The 16639-nt window shown below is 34.0% G+C and overlaps 1 protein-coding gene across 1 annotated transcript in view; it reads right to left on the reverse strand.

The window, feature by feature from the left end:
* Window positions 1-16639, reverse strand: part of ADAMTS6 (ADAM metallopeptidase with thrombospondin type 1 motif 6) — a 429283-nt gene that overhangs the window by 64580 nt on the left and 348064 nt on the right. The window contains exons 14-15 of the mRNA XM_037802152.1: window positions 7883-7985; window positions 666-799 (exon numbers count right to left, since the gene is read on the reverse strand). Of these exons, the coding sequence (XP_037658080.1) occupies window positions 666-799; window positions 7883-7985 (237 nt within the window). The remainder of the gene's footprint in view (window positions 1-665; window positions 800-7882; window positions 7986-16639) is intronic.

Raw genomic sequence — 16639 nt, forward strand, 5'->3', positions numbered from 1 at the left:
AGTTTCGTGCTTTCTTAAAATAAAGAAAAAAAAACAAGCAAGCAAAAAAAATTATGAGAATGGTGGCTTTCATGGCTACACACACACTTTTCTTCTTATGATAAGATTCATATGCAGGTCTAGGAAAATAGCATGTTAACTCCTACAAATTCCCAAGTAGTCTGGATAATTCCCCAAAGTAAATGCTTAAATAAGGTAAAGACTAACTCTATAATGAAAAATATTGTAAATTCTTCAAAATAGGAGGACCATAGTTGTTTCAAAGTTTGAGTAAAAATTATGCTATGAAATAAATCAAATAATCCTCCAATGAGAATATATGGTAGACATATGAATAAGAGTTGAATCTTCCTTCCCTCTCTTTTTCCATCATCTTGTTTGTAAACAGAAGAATAATAGAAACAAAAGTCCAAAATATTTTCGTAACTCTGGAAATCACTATAAATCTAATTAGAACACCAGAATAAATCACATTTGTATGGTGCTTGAATATGATGTGTTACTCTTCTTTAACTACATTTATCGTCATCATTACTGGACATTAAATTTCTCTAAAATCAGGCTCTCTTAATTAAAACTGAACATATTATTAATTAGGAGCTGCTATCTCAGGAAAAAAGTCAAAAACGCTAACAAAAAGGGGTGCAAATCATAATTTGAGCAACCTTGCATTCTCCATTGATACAGATATCCAGTGAATCCGCATTGCACTGAGTCCCATCAATCACTGCAGGGGCACGTTCAGTGTAGAAGTTGTAACCTTCAGCCAAGCAGTTTAATGCACAAGGTTTTACTCCACCTGGATTAATATAGCAGAAGAGAAATCAGTGGGGTGGTTCTCCTAATGAACAGCAATTCAGTATTATCTACAGCAATTTTACAATTCATATAGATACCATTCCCTTACTATACACCTACTTGTGTAGATTTCTTTCCCCATTTGCTAAAATTTCATGCTTATTTTCATTGCTTATGCAACTTGAAAGAGGACCTGCTGAGCAGTTTCAAAGTTAAAAATTGTCAGATACTTCCAATGTATTTATAAGAATGTTGGACATAAATGGATGAAGTAAAAACTATTTTTAAAAATGAACTACAGAAACAACAACAAAAAATAAAAAAACAAAAAACAAAAAACAAAACAAAATAAAAAAATGAACTAAAGAAATAAAGTTTATAGACATGACACAATTACCTTGAATAATAGTAATTTCTGCTAAATATGTCACTTGTTACTGAAGTTGATACAAGAATTCTGCTACTTCAAGCAGGGATATGGTAGTTATAAAATAAAACTAAATTTGTACCTGTCTTAAACATATCCTATTGCATGAGTTTGGCTTCAGCATGGAGATAAGTTTTTATGAGACTAGCAAATCAAAGATAAAATTAATTATAAAAATTTGAACAATTCTTATGAGATAAATCAAAGAGAAATATTAAATATAGCATCAGATTTCAAAAGTAAAACACTAATTTTGCTATGTGAATGAATGCATATAATAGCTCAAACATTTTAATTTCATAATTAAATTGTGTATTTGTTAAGGTTGAAGTGAAAAATAGGCATGATGATTGCAATTTAAAAAACAAGTAGAGTACATACTATAATTTTAAAGTATATTGGAAAAGTAGCAATGAATGTGGATTGAATTTATTCAAAACAGCATGTGAAAGAACTACTACTTATAAATACATAATTCTTAATTGAAGTCATGACTTAAATACACTCTCTGTAGAACCTTTATCTCATGAAGTTTAAAACATGTTTAGCCTTGCTCTAATTGTGATTATAAAATTTATCCTCAAAATAAAGACTACTTATAATGAAGAAAATAGGGCAGCAAAATAAAATGATTTGCCATGGACCCAGTGAAGGTAGAAGTTAGATTTATGTATGGTAAATGTATGCAAAGTAAAAGAGGGGAATAAACTGAGTTGTGGAGAACAGGATGAATTGGAGTACACTATCTAAAGGAAATCACTGTTACAGTTGATTGTTGGCACGCAAGAAGATGGGCCCAATATTGCAAGGCATTCTGCTTTTTCAAGAGAAGATTTTTAAAATGTAAAATCATCTGATTATTAAATACTGGCAATTCATTCAAAGTTTTTGAAAATAATGTGTAGGCTAAAACTAGTTTGTAGGTAGAATCTGGTCCTTGGACTACCAGTTTACAATCTTTGGCCTAAAGTCCATGTTTTCTTCCAATTTCAATGTTTGTAGGCCATAGATCTATAAATTCATAACATTATTAGGCTTAAGTAAATGATATATTGAACATAAAATATCAAAAAAATTAAAATAAAATCATTATGAACTTAAAATCAAGCTATATATAGTCTTTTTGGTAAAATTCTCATAAACAAAATAGCTGTAAATTTCCATGAATTTTACTAGGAATGTTTTTTCCATTAACCAATATAGTTTTCTTATTTTTAAAATTACAATGCTTTGGAATTTATGTAGCATTTTATGCATCAGACTTTAAACAGTGAGGTTTTAAAAGTTTATTTTTTTTTACTCCATTTTAACATTATATTAATTATGTAGGCTAGTATTCGAGAGACTGGACATACAAATGCTAGGGTAGTATTCCTTAGCCCACTATACAATGCAATGATAATAGTTACAAATTTCTTATTGGATTACTGCCAAATATGTGTCCAGTCCCCTCTGCTACAATGAGCTTTCATAAGAGATTCCTTTATCAATTCAAGAAGGGATATAATATGAGGCTGTAAGTGGAAGGTGACACTAATCTATTAACTTAAGTTAAAGCTTATTATGAATTTGGGATTAATTCACTAAACACACAATTATCTAGATGCTAATTATCCAATCTGTGAATTATTTCAGTTTGTCTATGGTAAGATAAATAATCCCAAATGTTATATGCCCCTAATAAAAGAACTTCAAAATACATGATGCAAAATTTACAAAAAGAAGGCAAATTTATAAAATAATTGTAGGATATTTTAAAACACCTTTCAGTAATTAACAGAAGAAATATGGCAAAAAAATCAGCAAGAATATAAAAAAGTTTGAACAACACTCTCAGCCAACTTGACCTCATTGATATTTATAGAATACTATATCCAACAATCACAGAAAACATATCCTTTTCAAATGTACATGGAACATTCATCAAGATGGACAATAAACTGTGTCATAAACAAAGTCTCAATTATTTAAAAAAATGTAAATAATACAGAATAGTCTTTGATCACAATGGAATTAAATTATAAATCAATAACAAAAAGATAACTGGAAAATCTCAACTACTTAGAACAACATAGTTCTAAATAACCCATGATTAAAAGAAAAATCCATCATTAATAAGGAAATATTTTGAACCAAAGGAAATTAAAATACAACATATAAAATTTGGGGGATCAGGAGAGCAAAATAAACACAAAATAAGTAAAAGGCAAAAAATAATAATTATAAAAGCAAAAGTCCATGAGATAACAAATATTGAGGACTGAAGGCTTGGTGTGCCAAGCCCTTTATCTTGGCGCTTGCCCTTATGAAGCCTGTTACCACAAAGGAAAGGCTAAACCTGCTTATAATTGTGCCTGAGAGTCTCCCCCGAGTGTCTCTTTGTTGCTCAGATGTGGCCCTCTCTCTCTAGCTAAGCCAACTCGGTGGGTGGATTCGCTGCCCTCCCCCCTACATGGGCTCCCAGGGGTGTAAATCTCCCTAGCAACATAGGATATGACTCCTGGGGATGCGTCTGGACTTGGCATCGTGGGATTGAGAACATCTTCTTGACCAGGAGGGGATGTGAGGTGAAGCAAGGTAGAGTTTCAGTGGCTGGGAGATTTGAAGTGGAGTCGAGAGGTCACTTTGGTGGACATTCTTACACGTTATATAGATAACACGTCTTAGGTTTTAGTGTATTGGAATAGCTAGAAGGAAATATCTGAAACTATCAAACTCAAAACCAGTGGGCTTGGCTCTTGAGGATGACTGTATGACAATATAGCTTATGGGGGGTGATGGTGTGAGGGCCTTGTGGATTGCACTACCTTTGTCCAGTGTATGGATGGATGAGTGGGAAAATGGGGATAAAAACGAAGTGAAAAATAGGGTGAGGGGGATGATTGGGGGGTTCTTTTTTACTTTTATTTTTTATTCTTATTCTGATTCTTTCTGGTGTGAGGAAGATGTTTGGAGATGGATTGGGGTGATGAGTGCATAGCTGTATGGTGGTATTATGAACAGATGATTGTGTATCATGGATGATTGTGTGGTATGTGAATATATCTTAATAAAACCGAATTTAATTAAAAAAAAAAAAGTCCATGAGATTTAAAAAAGACAAAGCAACAGAAACCTCAAACACCTCAAGCAACAGTGATCAAGAAAAAACAGAGACAAAACACAAATTACCAATATTACAGATGAAAGAGGTGACACCACTACAGATCCTACAGATATCAAAGGGGAGAATAAGAGAATGTTATGATCAATTTTATGTCAATAAATTGGACAATTATATAACAGACAAACGTTTTGAAGGTACCAATTCCAAAACTGACAAAAGAAGGCATTAAAAATCTGAATAGCTCTATATCTATTAAAGGAGTTGAATTTGTAAAAAAAAAAAAAAAAAAAAAAAGAAAAGCAAAAAGAAAACAAACAAACAAAACTTTCACTAAGTAAATAAGAAAATATCAAGTCTGGATGATTTTACTAGGTTTTACTAGTGAAAGCTACTCTAAGGAAGAAATAATATAAATCTTACAAACTTTTAAAAAATGAACAAGAATTCTGTTTCTTGAACCAGACTGACTCTGATACCAAAACTTGTCAAAGACAAGACAAGACAAGAAAAAAGTTACAGATAAACATACTGCATGAACACAAAAATCTTTAATAAAATATTAGCAATTGAATCCAACAATATATACAAAAAATAATACATTATGACCACATAGGGTTTACTCTGGGAATATAAGGTTGGTTTAACATTATAAAATTAGACAATTTTATTGTCTATTAACAGAATAGAGAAGAAAAACATACTATCATAGATGCACAATTGTACTGGAAGACCTATTCAGTGCCTTAGGGTAAGAAAATGAAGGAAAAAGGGCATATATATTGAAATAGACTGCCCCTATTTCCATAAAATGGGTCATTTACCAAAAAGTCATAACTAATCTACAAAACAAGCATTAGAACTAATAAGGATATTTAGAAAGATCATAGAATAAATTTTAATACACAAAAATTAATTTTTCTTTTATATACTAGAGCAAAAAATTAGAAATAAAATTTTCAAAAGCTTTATTTATGATAATGTCAAAAAACATAACTTAAGAATAGATTTAACAAAAGATATGCAAGACCTTACATCTAAAACTACAAAATATACCTGAGAGAAATTAATGAAGACATAAATAAATGGAGAGGTATATCATGTTCATAAATCAAAAAGTTCAATATTATTAATATCTCAGTTCTCCCTCAGGTGATCTAGATTCAATATAATACCAATCATAAGCCCAGCAGAGTTTCTGTAGAAATTAACAAGCTGATTCTAAATATCATATGGAAATAAAAAGCACCTAGAATATCCAAAGAACCTTGAAAAAGAGGATCAAAGTTGGAGGAACTTACACTACTTGTGTTGAAGATTAACTATACACCGACAGTAATCAAGTCAGTGTAGTAGGGACATAGGATTGAAAAATAAATAAATGAAAGAAAATAGAATCTACAAATATACTAGATATACACACCAGTCTCCCAAATTATTTTGAGACAGATCATAGACCTAAATATAAAGATTAAAACCATAAAGCTTTTAAAAGAAAACATAGAAAGTATTTTTTGAGTTGGGGAAAGCAAAGATTTCTTAGCTGTGACACAGAATGAAATGACTATAAAGAAAAAAATTGATAAACTGGAATTCACCAAAATTAAAAACTTATATTCATTCCAAAACACCATTTAAAAAGTAATAGGAAGGCCACAGGCTATGAGAAAATATTCATAAACACATATCTGATAAATGACTACCACTCAAGAATCAAAAGATAAATAAGCTAATTTAAAAATAGGCAAAAGATTTGAAAACTTTACAAAAAAAGATATAAAAAATGGCCAATAAGCACATGAAAACATGTTCAACCTAACTGGAAAAATGCAAATTAAAACTGCTTTGAGAAACCAATACACATCCCCAGTAGAAGACTGATAACAGCAAACGTTGGCAAGAATGTGAAGCAAACAGAACTCTCATACATTGTTGGTGGGAGTATAAAATGGTACACAATCACTTTGGAAAAACATCTGGCAATTTCTTTTAAAAGTAAACTCATACCTACCCTATTACCCAGCATTTCCACCCAAGAGAAATGAAAACATATGCTCATAAAAAGAATTGTACACAAATGTCCATAGCAGTTTTATTCATAACGGAAAGAGCTAGAAACAGCCCAGGGGTCCATTAAGAGGAAAAAGGAAAAACAAACCGTGGTTCATACAATGGAATACTGCTCAGCAATAAAAAGGTATGAACTACTAATACATGCAATGATGTGACTGGATCTCAGAAACATTAAGCTTAAAGGAGTCTTATACAAAAGAGTATATACAACATGATTTCATTTACATGAAGTTCTGGAACAAGCAAAACTAATCTATGGTGAGAAAAAAAAAATCAGAACAGTGATTGTGCTTCAAGAGAAGTAGGTAGAGGCAACTATTGATTGAAAAGGACTATGAGGATTGAGAACTATGAGAATTTTGGAGGTAATGGTAATATTCTATTTTTCAATATGTTTGGTTTTATACAGATGTATGCATTTGTTAAAACTCAGGGAAATGTTCCATACCAAAGCAAGGTGTTAATAATAGGGTGGTATATGGGAATCCTGCATTTTACGCACGATTGTTCTGTAAACCCACAACTTCTCTAATAAAGAAAAATTTAAAATTTTAAAAATAACTCAGGACAGTTAAGATTTGTGCATATCATGGTATGTAATCTTACCTCAAAAGAAAAAAGTTAACAAATATTGAACTCTGGTTAGTGTTATACATGCTGAAGTATTTAGAGAAGTGCACTGATAACTGCAAGTTATTTTGAAATGCATCAGAAAATAAGATGGATTGATGAATGGACAGAGAGATAACAGATATACTAAAGGAAGCACAGTAAAATATTAGTGGTGGAATCTTGGTGATGTACATAATTTTGCTGTATAATGGTGATTTTAATAACAAAATGTTAGAAAAACAATAAATCAAGTTTTTCAAAAGTACATTCAATTTTTCCAAGAGAAAATCTCCAGAAAATTGACTTCAGATTTGAGAGTTTAAGAAAAAACTTCTTATGTTCCTCAATAACTAGTGTTTTATACATGCCCATATTAAAGTGCAAAAATGTTTCCCAACAGTAAAAAGATTAATAATAATCTGTGGGGAGATCCTTGGCTTTTGACCAAGAAAGAACGCAGATTTTCCTGGCGTCTTTTGAGTTGACTTATATTGTCATAATTTGTTTTTAGGGCCATAATTCCAACTGTTCAATGATTATAAATGTAATGTACCTATACCCCAAGGACATCTCAAGCAGAACTCAAAATTATTATATGGCTTCATATATGTGCAGACATCCTTTCTAGGAACTTTTTACCTTGTTAAAATAGAAATATTTTTAAAATAGTTTCTGATAATTTGTACTAATATAGGAGCTTCATTAAAGGGAAATTAAAACCTATGACCTTTATAGTACTATAAGCACTTAATGCTCTGATTTGCAGACACTAATTTTTACTAGTACGTGCATGAATGTATGTGTGTATTTTTTTTCAATATGTGCAAAACTCCAAAGCATGATGAATGCTCTGCTAGGTTATACATTACCTCCAGTATAGGGTTTCCAGTTATAATACTTTCCACGGAAAGGCATATTGTCAAAGTCTGCACACTGTTTCTCTCGAAAATCTCGGGACCCCAAAGAGCATAGCTAAAATAAAATAGAATCATAAATAGTACAATTGTTGGAAAGTACCACAACCAAGGGACAATGTCCTTTAAAATTAAAATTGCCTGAACTCCATCACATTAGCTTACGACCTGATCCCATGGCTGTGATCCACACATTTGCTTTATTATTTTACAGTTAGTATTCAGACTGAAGTGTCTGAATTGTAATCTTAGCCATAGAACAAATGACTGCAGTAATTTAAAAAGTTAAGTGTTAGACAGATTCCATATAACATTACACTAGTTACATGTCATAGTCCACTCTACAATCAATCTATCAGGTATCTATATAAAAACTAGGTGAAGAAACTAAAACCAAAATCCCTTTTGGCAACAGAATTTGAGTTCCAGTTGCCACAACAGCTCCCAGTTCTTTATTTTAAGGAATCAAGAGGCAGGTTTGTAGCATGACATTCAACATTACTAATTGTGGTTTGGAGTCCTACTACTGTACTGTTTTGTCTAGCCCTGACAAAGATCATATTTTAAGACATGGAATGAGCTGGGCAAAATGCTAGGCTTCAAGTCTAAACATCTTCAAATCCAAGGAGTTTGTACTTACTAAGAGTTCCATTTAACCAATTAACATCACAGAGAATAAAATACTAAATTGGTCCAAAGCATGTGTATGCTTCTTGGGGTGGGGAGATGTTGAAAGGGTGAAGAGGAAGATTATTTGTTTTTAAGAAGCGTGGAATGCTATGCTATCTGAATTTTTTAAGGAAAAAATTCTGGCCAATCTAGCTCTGCCTAGATTTTCAAATACTACAGGATCATCCAAAACTCAACCTTTGAGTTCACAAAAAAATTCAAAATGTAACATCTCATAGTGTTTGAGCAATATGACCTAAATGGACTTATCTTTTAGAGTTCTGCAGCTACAGCACTTAAAAAAAAAGCTACAGATTTTGAAACACTGATTCAGAAAACATTCTCCTTAAAAATGGAGAACAGAACAAGTCATTAGATAAAAATACAATTTAATTGTGAATAAATAAGTAGTATATTACAGGCATTCTCAGAGATTACTCTGAGGACTTTTTTGTCCCTCCCTTGGATCCCTACATTTGCTTTGCACAGTTTCCCAGATCAGTACATTGTGAGAGGTCCATCTGAAGCATATGAAATAATAATAGCGCACAATGTGCAAATGTTTACATGGTCATCATTACCTCCTATATGCTATGGTTCAAATTTCTACCATATCAAGTCCTAAGCCTCAGATTCTAAAGATAGTGGCAGCAGTTCTACCTGCTGTTATGAGCCTTGCATTTTAAACTTTTTACAGCACATTAAAACATGACACTGCAACGTCAAACCTAATAATTCTGCTTGTCAAATTGCCTTTTGTGCTTGCCTTTAAAAAGAAATGAAAAATAACTAATCATTATGGACTACATAGTACATCATCCTGGAAGGGTATACTTCCAGGATCTTTTGTTTCATGGTTTGCTACATCCTTGGATCAAAGGAAAACTTTCCTTTTCTAGTCACTTTCAGGGAATCCCACACAGGGACAAAAGTTTTCAGTGACTCTGCCATGCAGCAAGACTACTGTTTAAGCAGATATTAAATTTACAAAAATACAGATAATTTCAACTCTAGCTACAAGTTTTCACATAATACTTAAGTATTTGTAAAGCACCAAACACCTAAAGGTTTAAAAAAATGGAAAAACTACTATTTCAGGCAATATAAAGTATATGACAGCACACTACAGGTTATCTATAGGTCCTGAAGCAATATAAACAGAAAGATCAATGTGTCAGGTGATTAGTTAGGGATATATTTGTGGAGGAAGAAATCTTAAGCATGTACTAAAGTATTATAGGAATTGACCTGGTTAAGGAACAGGACTTCTAGGAAAAAAAAATAAGAAGAGGAATGAAGCCAAGTAAAGTCATGGGGACAGGAAGGAAAAAGTCATATAATGGGACTAGTTGGAAAAAGGCCACCCTAATGAAAAAGCATAATAGATGACATTTCATAGATGAGATGAGTCTGGTACATAGAAAAGCCCTGAATTAGTAAATTAAGGCATTATAAGGGCCATTCACTTAAAAAAACAAACAAAACAAAAATCCTATATTTGAATATCTTCCAGTGATTCCCCTAATTAGAAGAAAAGTAAAATGTCCAATAAGAGGATATTACTGCTGAATTAAGCAGCTGGATAACATTTCATAAAATTTCTTATTTTCCACTCTTTTCCTACAAAAATCATTCACAACATCAGCATAATTAAAATATTAACAATAACAACAGCTACCTACTATTTACTGAGAACCTACTCTGTGGCCCTGTTCAAAGGTCCTTGGATACATTATCTATTAATGCCTCTCAACACTTTGATGAGGTAATCATAATTAATAATCCCCATTTTACATCAGAATAAACTGGGGCAAAGAAAGGTTACTTAATCTTTAAGAGAACAAGGTCACCTCCCTCCATGTGTGTGGGAGCCTCCTCTGGACACTCACTAAATGCTACAGTAATAGCATAAGAGTTTAACTCTGTTACAAAGTACAACAACCTAACAGTAGCTCTTGCATTCTAGACCTAGCCCTGTCATTAACCAGCTCCAAGTTTCTTATCTTCCCCAAAGTACTTTCTTCTCATTGATTAAATGAGGACTAAAAGCATGAGTTTAGAGCAAGGCAGATCTGGATTCAGTTCTAACAGGATCACTTATTTACTTCATCGCCTTGAGCAATTTACTTAATTCTCCGAGCCTCATCTATAAACAGGATAATATTAGTCTTTATCCATAGATAAGGATGTCTGTAAAATGTTTAGTTTTGTACCTGGCATATTGGTAGCACTCAAAACTTACTAGCAGCTAGTCAAGTAAGTTTGACACTGGTCAAGGCCTGGGTGTCCTCAGATTCATTTCTCACTTTTCTCCTCCTTTACTCTGTATTTCAGAGTAACTAACCCTACAGGCTTCATTTCGCAAGCTTCTGTGTCAGCTGACTTCAGGTTGGGTTCAAGCGGTGGAAGGCAGCCACAGAGAAGCAAAGATATTTCTTTCATTACCTCTCTGCCCCAGGCAGCATCTCAGGCAGAAGCAGAATATTTTTATGGTCTCAACTTTAGGCAACAACCTCCTACCACCACCCTATGGTGCCAACTTCTGCTGTATGATTCTGGCCTTTGAACTCTGATAAAACTACCTCCTTCCTGCATCTTCCTGGAAAGAGTGGTAGCATCTTTCTGCTAATGACAGTCTATGGGCTTCTCAACCTCTTTCATTACCCATGCAACCACTTCCCTGCATTAAATATTAACAATGTTTGATATCATATGGTTGGATCTTGACTGATGCAACAATTCACAACACTATTATTATTTCTACTAATATTAATAATAATGAAGTAATTTGGGAGACTGAATAGATATAGGTTTTCATTCGTTATTTTTTGCAGTTTATTGATTCAGGCTAGGACTGGAAACTTTGTCTGTAAAGGGCCAGACAGTTGAAACAGACAACAATCTACTGTCACAAATACTTGAATTTGTCATTGTCTATGAAAGAAGCCTTAGACACTATACAAATGAATGGGCATGACTGTGTACCAATAAAAATTTATTTACAAAAAAGCAAGTGGCAGGTGGGATTTGGGCTGTGAGCTACAATTTTCCAACCCCTGGTTTAGGGTGTTAATATAATAGATACATCTGTCTGGCTGCATTTTACAGAAGAGCAGATTAATTTTTGAGTCTATACAAATCATACACTTTTAAGAATTGGTGCTAGAAGTAATCTAATCTAATTTGCACAAGAGACTTGTATCTCCTCTTCAATTATCCCTAAAGTGGCCATCTAATCTGTATGAACATCTACAGAAAAGTAAATCAAATACTTTTCAAACTGCTGCAATTATTAGTAAGTTCTTCCTTATGTTGAACTAAGCCTGCCTTGCTGTACCCCAGTGGTCTTTCTCCTTTCTTCTGAATATGCACTGAACAAATCTAATCCCTATAATTGAAAGGTGTTTAGACCTTGATAATTTTCATAAGGTATCATAATTTATCATTAGCCCTCCTAAAATGAGGCACAAAGAACTGGTCTGAAGTGTCTTCCAGTCAGCAAAATTTCTAAAATGCATTACATGACATAATCGAGGCTCTGGGGATACAGCAATAAACAAAACAGAATAAATCCCTGCTTTCATGGACCTTACTTTATTTGGAAATGAGAAAGAAAAAGAAAGCAGGGTAAGAATCAATAGTGAGGTGGGAGGGAAGCTATTTTAAATAGTACTATCAGGGAAATCCTCTTTGATAACGTTGTATTTTGGCAGAGATTTAAAAAAAACTGAGAGTGTGACTTACATATCTGTGGAAAGAGTGTTCCAGGAAACAGTAATTGCAAAGGCCTTGAGGCAGGAGGGTATTTAGGGTGTTTACTGAAAAGCATGGGGGATGGAAGGGCTTAAAGGAATTACAGTAATATCGGGACTTGATCTCCCGCATGTGTGTCAGTTTCTAGAATACATTAGCTCATGTTCTCTTCTCCTGATTTCAATGTTTCCTTCAGTAGATACTCTCTCTGAATTTGCTTGGATTAGAAATAGGCTCAGTAGAAGTTGTATACACTGGTTCCAAAGAATGAGAGTGGTCAAACGAAAGAGTAATCTTAAGGAAAAGTCTTGTAAAATACATTTTAGTTTTGTTTAGGAATAGTGGAGAGTTTAAAGAGTAATGCTTTATAAATTACTTAAGGATACTGAATGCTGACACTATGCAGAAACTCCAACAGAAAACAGTGGGCATAAGCAAAAGATTTTTTATGAAAGACTGACAGATTTTCAGCCTCCTAGTGCTAACAGTAATCAAGCATCCTTTTCCTCTAAAAACTGACCAGCAGGGTCCCCCATAAATCCAGAGAGCAAAGTTGCAGGTCTCAGCATCTTTTGATCTTAGCATTTCAAAGAAATAAAAAAAAAAATACTAGCACTGTAATTACATTTGTTTTCAGAGATCAATATGTTAGCACATTCCACAGACTATCTTGAGTTTCTAATTATAGTTATCACCCAGAAGTATCTCCTTTTACTTAAGACTTTTTATTGGTAGACAAATCTAAAAAAAAAAAAAAAAAAAAACAGAATAATTCATTGGGGCATGAAAGTTGCCGTAGAAAGAAATCTCGGATTCCACTGACAAGCTTTACAGTGGCATTTCTATTACCACCGTCCTAATCCTGGTTTTGTCCCAAAGAATAGAGTGACCTTGGCAAGTCCCCAGACCCTTTTGCATCTCTTTTCTTTCATTTGGAAAACATACCCAAAATGTCTGTGGGAGCCCCAGGCCCAGGGCCTTCCCCAAGTGCCTTGAAGACTGCACACAGCAGCTTGTTTGACCTAGGTCAGTTAAGGTTTGACCTACTCTCCTTGTAAAATCAGGCCTCCAACGCTAAATGTTATCTGTGGCTTGCCTCCCTCCTGAAACTACCACCTCCCTGAAACTCCCTAAGGCTATAATCTAAATTCCTCCCCTCTTCCCTGTGGGCTACACTTGATCCCTCCCTACGTCACAAGACCCCCGCTCCTCTCATACCCATTTGAATCTCTTTGTCCTAACCCTTATAAACCACTCCCTGGCACCCCCTGCTTTTGCAGAGTATTGTCACATTGAGCTCTGAACCCGCCGGCGTTCAGAGCAGCTCCCGAATCCATTCAGCAGAGCTCCTGAATTCAGGGCAATGTGACCGACTTCCCACCCTGTAGGTAAGCCCCAAAATAAAAGCTCACGTCTCAGAACGTGTCCGGTGCTTTCTTTAGTCCTTCAGCTGAAAAAGCCCTCTTGGACCATGACAATGCCCTTACCTTCAACGGAAATAATCCCCAAATGTCCTTTAATTGAGGAAAATTCTGAAAATACTGTATTGTATCTTATGGATAATAAAGGGTAAAAAGGAAGCTGAGAAAAAAATGTTTTCTTCCACTTTTCCATTCCTCTCCTCTTCCTATAGGAAAAGGATAGAAGACACAAAGGATCCTATTGTCTTAGGCAAAATCGCAAAATGAATGAAACTGGCACTTTGTTTTTCTACTTTTTTCTCTACCTCTCTCCCACCTTCTTCTTCTTCTTTTCTGCTTTCATACATTTGTTGTGCAGCATTTCATATGCATTTGGCACTTCTTCTTTATCCCTATTACTCCTGATCAGCCAAATTTAATTTTCTTCTTCCTCGCTAGGATGGCAAGTGTTGGAGACTGAATCATGTCCCTCAACAAAGGTACGCCCAGGTCCCAAGCCCTGGTCCTGTGGGCTTTTGAAGATGTTATTAGTTAAGGTGTGCCCAAACTAAATGAGGGTGGACCCTAATCCAGTATGATAAAGTCCTTATAAACAAAGGAGAGTAGGGAAGGAGAGAGAATGTGAAAGTCAATGGAATACAGAAGAGAGAGAGAAGATGCTACCTTGTCTATTGCCATGTGACGGAAAAGTGAGAAACCACAAAGATGGATTCCTGCCTGACAGAAGAAACTGACCTGGGAGGAAATAATCTTACTAGCCTCTGAAACCTTGAGCCAATAAATTCCTGCTAAACCCAACCTTTGTATGGTATTTGTTTTACCAACCAGGAAACTGAAACATCAACATATTCTTAGCAGGTTGTACCCTGTTAGTTTAGGGTACACAAGTGGAGGTTGATATCCAACCCATGCTCTGCTTAGTTAGTCATGCATTTGACATGTGATGAAGAGATGCATTTTTCTTATTTGTTCACAGAGAGGGGTACCTTTTTCTAAATCACACAAAGATGCCACAAGGACTACCAAGGCCTTGCTTCCTAAACCTTCTTTTACATGTTGCAAACAAAATTCTTGATCCTCTAGTCATCAGGTACTATTTGATTATCTAATTAATTTGCACACTAGGGCATTTCCAAGGTCAAATTTAGTGCTCAGTGCATGCTATGAATTATCTCAACTCCAGTTTTGATTCAGCCTCTTATATCATCTTCCCTAAACAGCTTCTGATTTTTTTTTGAACTTTTCACTGTATATTTACTTTAAAAGAAAAAGAAAAATGCTTGACAAACCCATATTGTCTAGACAAACTTGAATCTAGCTGTCATGTTTGATACCATAATCTTCTATGAGAGTTTTAAAAATTAAAATTATTTTTATATGCCTTGGATAGCCTAAATTATGTAATTAAAATGTCATCTATCCATAGCATAATTCTTTCCTAAGCCTATAAAAAAGGTTAAGAAACAAAATTTTACTTTGTAATTTTTAAAAGTCCCTTTTAAGCACAAAATAAACAAGCAAGCTTTATTTTGTGCTTAAAAGCTAGACTTTATTTCTCAAAACATAATGCATACCATAAAATCCATACTAACCTAAGGAAAATTAATGACACTGTTCCCATTATTTTTTGCCATGTATATGAATATGTATATGTATATATATATATACACACACACATAAGAATAAAGTGGTTGATACAGATATGTTTTCTAATTTTAATTTAATACATGGTTACATTTATAGATAATGGATCAACTCTACCTTGTTATCACTTACCCACACCTCTCCCTAGAGATAAGGTCTGTAGTTTCAGAATGTTCTCAGCTATCTCATTCTGCTGTAGGGTAAGGTTAGAATGGAAGTAAGACAAGGTCAAATGTGACATCTCTTTCAGGATGTTGACCTTGCCAAACCTACTTCCTAAGGGCTCTATCTGTGATGAGAGCATTAGATCAGGAATCATAAATTCTTTGCCTTTCCTGGATCCATTCTAGAATACTAGCTTGCTGTTGAGCTTTAGTTTACTCAGTTTTTAAAATGCGTATATAATACTTGCCCTCTTTCTCGTCGTAAGAGTGATTTGAAGATCTAATGAGACTATGTGTTTATGTATCTCATATGTAAGTATATAAAACATAAACCTATACTAATAGCTGCACTATATTGTGTACCAACTAAGTACTATGAATAGTCCTAGATGTTTTACATATATTACTTCTTTTAATTTTCAAACAACCCTGAAAATTTGATACAATTATACTCAAATTATATAGGAGTTAACTGAAGTTTAGTGATGTTAAGTGACTTGCCAAGGTCAAATAACAAGTATCAGCGTCAGGATACAAACTCAAGACAATTTTACTGCAAAGTCCATGCTTTTCACTAACAATCCTACCTCCAAATATAGGCTATAATTTTCCTGTCTAGCCACAGCTATGGCAATAGCACTGTTTAACGTCCCTAAGCAATGGATTGAAGAAGAAAAAGAGTACTGAGTAACATGCTCCTCTAGCAAAGCTAACTGAGGGAACATCCACATACTACATGATCTATGCTTAAGTTTTAGAACAGACTTCAGACCACCTGGAAAACTCTTTTACTCCATATATTTTCTTATAGCTTAGATGCATAAAGGAGGGGAAATGAGTTGTTTAAAATGCAAGAATATTGTGGATTCCCATTCCAGGCAGAGTGGACTTAGGTGTTTCACCAGAAGTTCTATCCTAGTCATATTATTAAGCAGATACACAAATCACAAATATTATGGAATAGGCAAAACACAAAGATTTTCTTGGCTTCTGGAAAACAACTAAACAACCCCAGAAAATTCTTTCTAGAAATGCAGAAAAGTCCTTTTCATAGTGGTTAA

The sequence above is a fragment of the Choloepus didactylus genome, chromosome 13 (assembly GCF_015220235.1).
Source record: "Choloepus didactylus isolate mChoDid1 chromosome 13, mChoDid1.pri, whole genome shotgun sequence".
Lineage (NCBI taxonomy): Eukaryota > Metazoa > Chordata > Mammalia > Pilosa > Megalonychidae > Choloepus > Choloepus didactylus.